At 33.6% G+C, this 7,500-nt stretch overlaps 1 protein-coding gene across 1 annotated transcript in view; it reads left to right on the top strand.

Annotated features, from left to right (window-relative positions):
• Positions 1-378: 378 nt before the first annotated feature.
• The window catches only part of LOC137649643 (bifunctional arginine demethylase and lysyl-hydroxylase JMJD6-like), a 19,860-nt gene continuing 12,738 nt past the window's right edge, over positions 379-7,500 (top strand). Inside the window, exon 1 of the mRNA XM_068382622.1 lies at positions 379-745. Coding sequence (XP_068238723.1) covers positions 389-745 — 357 coding nt within the window. The 5' untranslated portion in view covers positions 379-388. The remainder of the gene's footprint in view (positions 746-7,500) is intronic.

Below are 7,500 nucleotides of genomic sequence, written 5' to 3'. Positions count from 1 at the left end.
ATGTGTATATATATATATATATATATATATATATATATATATATATATATATATATATATATATATATATATATGTATATATATAGTATACTGTATTTATGTGTGTATCTATGTGGTAATATATATATATATATATATATATATATATATATATATATATATATATATATATATATATATATATACCAAGAGTAAAAAAAAAACATTCACGTGAATGGGAGTAGAGAGCATGAAAGGGGGAGGGAAAGAGAGAAAAAACCATTACCGCTGCCAACAGCTCCACTTCCACCGCGCGATGTGGCATCACCTCCTCTAGAGTCAGTCATTCAGTGCCAGTGGCTCGAGCGGCCGAGCCTCGAGTCTTGCCTTGTGCTCAGTGGACGTCGCAATGTGTGGCGGGAAGGAGCGCGTCGACACCTTTCTGGCTCAACTGGAGAAGCGCGGTGTGAATCCCGCTAAACTCGCCAAACTTCCCGCCTACCAGAAATTCATTAAGAAAAGAGCGACGTACCTGGACGAGAATGAAAATAATGGCGCCAAGAAGAAAAAAGCCAAAGAAACAGATGATGAGAAAGTTAATACTAGGTGTGACAGGTGTTTTCAGACACGTGGCATGATATGTGGGGTCATCTTTGCTCTTGTAGCGATAGTGATTGCTATGATTCATTGCTATGAATTGCACACGCATCATGGATTTGCAAAATTCTGGCTGCGGTGGGAGAATCTTGACCTACACGTGGAACAGGTAGTAATTTTAGGAGTTTTCTTGTAAAGCAAATACTTTGGAAAATTTATCCTAGGCTTATAGATCTAACTCTTCGGGGGTTACCATTAGCATTTTTAAAAGCCTTGCAGAAGAAATTACTCTTAATTTTTAGTGTATCTAATTTTTCATGAAAAGATACTATTAGAATATAGGCCTACAGGCGTTAGAGTGATCGATTTTTGGTAAAGATCAGTTTCAGGTGAGTGAACTTTACCTTCATAGCTGTTTAAGCTGGTTAACGTTTTTATGAATGGGTAGGCCTATAGACGATACAGTTACGAAACTATGATACAGAAAAAGAGACCGGGAATGGAGAAAGGAAGAGCTAATGTTTTGAATTTGTAATTATTTCTCTTGTAATTCTTCAGTTCTTCTCATCACTTTTTAGCAAAGATCAATCCTTTGACATTATGGATTTATAAAAGTAATTTGGAAGATAATTTTCATCACTAACATTCTTATTTAGGTTTCTTATATACGTAAGCAAAGTATATTGTATTTGAATATGACTTAAATACCAGTTAAAATTAAACAATAAGGAAACATAAGATATATATATATATATATATATATATATATATATATATATACAGTATATACACACACACACACACATATATATATATATATATATATATATATATATATATATATATATATATATATATATATATAAATATGTTAAGTTTTATGATTGGGACTTATTTGTATAAATAAAGGCATATAATCACGCATTTTTTTATCAAACAAAAATGAATAAAATTCATGATACATTAAGTAACAAGAGCAATCAGAGATTTCAGACCTCCGCCAGTGAATATTGACAACAGTTAAATAAAGTCTAAGGACATCGCCTCTCACTTTTCATATGCTAACTGTACAGTAGATGGTGAAAAGTGTAATATTGATCCAAAATCGGGATCTTGATCCGTATCACCTCCAAAATTTAATGGTTTCTTCCATTGCATAAAATCTATCCATTATTAAAATTTGGTGAAAATCCAATGAGTCAATATTTTTGGACGCAATCTTTAAAATGGCAAAAACTGCAAATCCGGATCTAGAATCCGGATCCGGATCATCTGCAAAATTTAATGGGGTCGTCCATGACCTAAGGTCTATTTTCGTTGAAAATTTCATCAAAATCCGTCAAGTAATTTAGACGTAATCCTGTCCACAAACAAACACACACAGACAAATAGATAATGACTCGAAAATACAACCTCCTTGGCGAAGGTAATAACTATCATACGATTAAGGATAATGTTCATTATTTATTATGCGTCAAAAACCTCCATGTTCTAAATAATAATCCATAGGCGTATACAAAGCCATTTTAAAAGCATTATTATTATTATTATTATTATTATTATTATTATTAGCTAAGCTACAACCCTAGTTTTAAAAGCAAGTTTCTATATGCGCAAGGGCTCTAACAGGAAAAATAGCCCAGTGAGGAAAGGAAATAAGAAAATAAATTAACGATGAGAATAAATTAACAATAAAATATTTCAAAAACAGTAATAACATCAATACAGATGTCATATATAAGCTATAAAAAGACTTATGTCAGCCTGTTCAACATAAAAACATTTGCTGCAACCTTGAACTTTTGAACAAAAGAGATGTAACAGTAAGTCACATGAACTTATCTTCGTCAAGCTTCAGGACGTTACACAATCAGATGTTTTTTTTTTCTCCTGAACTTCCAATTAAACGGCCAATATTAATTATGAAACTTATGTTCACGTTTCATCGATAATGCTTGTCATCAATTTAACTCCATTTTGGAAAAATTATTGGCATTTGACCCAAAGTTAATTGACAAGATGATACAAAATAGTAGAAAATGATTTCGTGTAATATGTATTAAATATCATTAAGGCCACACGATGATACAAATTGCTATTATTATTATTATTAAATGCTAAGCTACAACCCTAGTTGGAAAAGCAGGATGCTATAAGCCCGGGGGCCCCAACAGGGAAAGTAGCCCAGAGAGGAAAGGAAACAAGGAAAAATAAAATATATTAAGAATAGTAACAACAATAAAATAAATATTTCTTATACAAACAATTAAAACTTCAACAAAACAAGAGGAAGAGAAACTAGATAGAATAGTGTGCCCGAGTGTACCCTCAAGCAAGAGAGCTCTAACCCAAGACAGTGGAAGGCCATGGAACATAGGCTATAGCACTACCCAAGACTAGAGAACGATGGTTTTATTTTGGAGCGTCCTTCTCCTAGAAGAGCTACTTATCATAGCTAAAGAGTCTGTTCTACCCTTACCAAGAGGAAAGTAGCCAATGAACAATTACATTGCCGTAGTTAACCTCTTGGGTGAAGAAAAATTGTTTGGTAATCTGAGTGTTGTCTGGTGTATGAGGACAGAGGAGAATCTGTAAAGAATAGGCCAGACTATTCGGTGTCTGTGTATGCAAAGGGAAAGAACCGTAACCAGAGAGAAGGATCCAATGTAGTACTGTCTGGCCAGTCGAAGGACCCCCCTAACTCTCTAGCGGTAGTATCTTAACGGCCGGTTGGTGTCCTGGCCAACCTACTACCTACCAAATTATTTCATGTGATATATATTAAATATCATTAAGATCACAAGATGATACACAATAGTAGAAAATGATTTCGTGTAACATGTATTAAATATCATTACCCTCACAAGATGATACAAAATAGCAGAAAATGATTTCGTGTAACGTATTAAATATCATTACCATCACAAGATGATACAAAATAGCAGAAAATGATTTCGTGTCACATGTATTGAATATCATTAACATCACAAGACGATACAAAATAGCAGAAAATGATTTCGTGTGCCATGCATTAAATATCATTAACCTCACAAGATGATACGAAATAGCAGAAAATTATTTTGTGCAATATGTATTAAATATCATTAAGGTTACACGATGATACAAAATAGCAGAAAATTATTTTGTGGAATATGTATTAAATATCATTGTTACACGATGATACAAAATAGCAAAAAATTATTTTTTGTAATATGTAGAAAATATCATTAAGGTTACACAATGATACAAAATAGCAGAAAATTATTTCGTGTAATATGCATTAAATATCACCAAGGTCACAAGATGATACAAAATAGCAGAAAATAATTTCGTGTAACATGTATTAAATATCATTAACCTCATAAGATGATACAAAATAACAGCAAATGATCTCACGTATTATGAAGCACAAGATTTATGTTGCTGCTACGGGGTTTTGGAACCTCAATTTCATCAAAAGATTAACCTTGGCTGCTTGTTTGTCCTCACTCCAGCTATAGTTCCTGCCACCCTGTCGCTTCTCTCTCATTTTCAAAGGATATGACTTTGTTAACTTATTTTTCCTTACGCTCAAAAGTATTTGTTTTGTTTCCTATTATTTTTTTGTCTCAAAATATTTAGTTGTTTCCTTATATTCCAGTGCTTTTATTATTTTCCTTTCGCTAGCGAAAACATTTAGCTTTGTTTCCTTTAATTTCTTTATTATTTTCTAACGAATTAGCATTGTTCCTCTTATTTTCTTAACCTTTCATCCTGTTAATTCTCAATACCTTTGAAAATATTTAGTTTTTTTCTATCTTATTTATTTCTCACTATCTAACGGGTTAAAGGAATGAGCTTTGTTCCTATTATTTTCTTAACCTTTCTTCCTGTTAATTCTCAATACTTATGAAAATATTTATCCTTTTTCTATTTTGTTTATTTCTCACCATGTAACGGTTTAAAAGAATTTGATTTGTTCCTCTTATTTTCTTAATCTTTCTTCCTGTTAAATCTCAACCTCTTTGAAAAAAAATTTTTCTATCTTATTTATTTCTCACTATGTAACGGGTTAAAGGAATGAGCTTTGTTCCTCTTATTTTCTTAATCTTTCTTCCTGTTAAATCTCAACCTCTTTGAAAATATTTATCTTTTTTCTATCTAATTTCTCTGTCACTCTCTAACGATTAAACCCACCTACCTCTTACTTTGGTGTAATTCCAGCCTTCTTCCTGTTTTTATGTCTCACTTTCAAAGGATTCAGGTTTCATGACACCTATTTTCTCCTCGAAAAGTTTTTTTTTTTTTTCTCTCAATAAAGGTCATATCCTTTCTGTCCTGCAATTATCTCACACTTCTAACTTTCTGAGGCGCCTCCTAACTTTCCTTAAGCGGGTCGGGTGTCACTAGCGTCATTATTGTTAGTAAATTTTTTGCCTAATAGTTTTGTCTGAAGGGACTAATTCTCCATCATATAAGGGCCCAGTCGTTCACGTTAGACGTTTCGTTAAAGGTTTAAAGGATGTTCATGAATGACAGAGGCAAGGGACAGGGACATTACTCTATCAAGCATGACAATGCCCTAGAGACAGACCATACATACATATGATCAGCGCATAAGCCCCTCTCCACCCAATTAGGACCAAGGAGGGCCAAGCAATGGCTGCTGATGACTCAGCAGATAGACCTATAGGCTCCCCCAAACCCCCACTCCTTAGCTCATACGGATGGTGAGGTTGCAGCGACCAAAGAAACTAACGAGTTTGAGCAGGCTTCGAACCCCAGTCTGGCGTTCACCAGTCAAGGACTTTACCACATTAACCACAACACCCGTTAGTCATGAACGCAAATCCTCCTTCGATCGTATAGGTTTTTCTAGGGTCTATACTGGAAACCCAAAGAACTCCTCTAAAACGAGTTTGTTCTTTTATAAAAATGCCAGGCTGATAAAACAAGTATTGTTGATATCCTTATATCACGCACATAGATATAATCTTCTGCGTATGTTTGTTCAATATTTTAATAATATTTTGAAGTGGTCAGTTATACACGCGTGCCTATTTTGAATAGAAAATTCAAACTTTAAATACTTTGCCATACAATTCAAATTTGAATAAAGGCAAAGAGATATTTATCTGTTCAGTGGTAGGGACGTGCCTAAAGGGTTTCTCCAAGAAAGAGAGTTTTTAGTTAAAGAGAATAAATAAATAAATATAGTGGTGCTTAGAGAAAGAGGATGGTAGGGAAAGAGGTTGGAAAGTGAAGAAAAGGAAATGCTTTGTCACATATATGGGAATAGTATTAATAATGCGCTAGAGAGAGAGAGAGAGAGAGAGAGAGAGAGAGAGAGAGAGAGAGAGGTAATGATAATAATAATAATAATAATAATTGAAACTTTTAGAAGGGCTATGATATTCTATTTCATAATATGTTAAGCAGCTTGTCTTCTTGATATTAATATATCATTTTGCTATTTCTGGCAAAATCTTAATTAACCCTTTTAATCCTTTAATTATTATAATTTTTTTTCTTTTTTTTTTGCGTTTTGATCCTTCAATTTAAACCTCCTTCTCTCTTTGAATTACACTGAAATTCTGTTTTATATTTTCTAACATAAGATCTGTTATTATTTGTTTTTTTTTTTGGGGGGGGGGTGTATAAAAGATAATCTATTTAGTCTCTTTTCGTTCCTCCAGTGGGATAGAGAGTTCCCCCACGTACGGAGATAACATACTGCTAACATCTTGTAGACTCGCATGATATGTAAAATAGATTCAACCCCTGGGTGATTTATTCCTTCTACCTATAGGAAGAGAACTCCATATGCTATCGGTGGCATGAAAGATTAATTTGACCTAGCTGTCTTCAGAGTCGGTGATATCAATATAGTATCCTTGTGGACGGGGAGCCAGATGCTACTAGTAATTTACATGAGCGTATCAGTTGCGTCTCGCGTTTCAGTGTCCTTAAATCTAATGCAAAGTGGGAAGCTATAATATTGCGTTTTGACTTACGTTCGTTATTCTTGAGATTTATTATTTTTACTAAAAGGAAAATTTCATTTTGAATCTTATAACTCCTCTCAATATTCATGTCAATTCCAAAAGTTGATATCACAGTAAAAAAAAGAAAAAAAAAAAAAAAAAATAAAAGATATTGGGCTATCTGTCAATCTTGTAATAATGTCCATAGTTTATTATCCTCTTCATAGGTTTAAGTTCAAATTTTAACAGCAGCAGCAAATTTTGTAGCAGAAATTAAAATAAAAATGGATATCAACATTATCATAGAAACTAACATCTTGAATCTGGCATGCAAAATAAACCAGAAGGACAGTTGAAAGCTAACAAAGTTAAAATGAAAATTTAAATCAAGCGTCTGGGTCGATTTGTGAACTTTAATTGGGTCAATTACTTTAAGGACATAGCTTCTTGCTCCATGTAATCAGGTCAACTATCTTAAGGCCATGATTCTCCTTAACAAGGTGTTTCATTTTGATTTCCCAAAATTATCTTCATTATTTGATTATCTATTCACTCTAGGGTTTACAAAATGTGGCAAGGTTAACATTTATATTTATTCTAATTTCAAGATAAGAAACACTTAAAGGTTTAAATGCCACTCATGATATGCAGAGGCAAACGACAGTGACATTGCCCTACCGAGCAGGACAATGCCATAGAGAGTGATCATATATACATATGATCAGTGCCCAAGCCCCATTTCCACCCAAACTAGGACCAGGGAGGGCCAGGCAATGGCTGCTGATGACTCAGCAGCTAAACCTATAGGCTCCCCAAACCCTCCATCCTTAGCTCGCAAGTATGGTGAGGTTGCAGCTATCAAAGTAGAGATTGTTGCTGGTTCTGCTTTGAAAACAAATATGAAAATCATAATTTCATTATATTAAATCAAAAGACGCAAGGTATTTTTCGAATTTCATAG

Source organism: Palaemon carinicauda, chromosome 11, assembly GCF_036898095.1.
Source record: "Palaemon carinicauda isolate YSFRI2023 chromosome 11, ASM3689809v2, whole genome shotgun sequence".
NCBI lineage: Eukaryota > Metazoa > Arthropoda > Malacostraca > Decapoda > Palaemonidae > Palaemon > Palaemon carinicauda.
The sequence above is the reverse complement of the archived record's forward strand: the minus strand, read 5'-3'. Positions and strand labels throughout refer to the sequence as shown.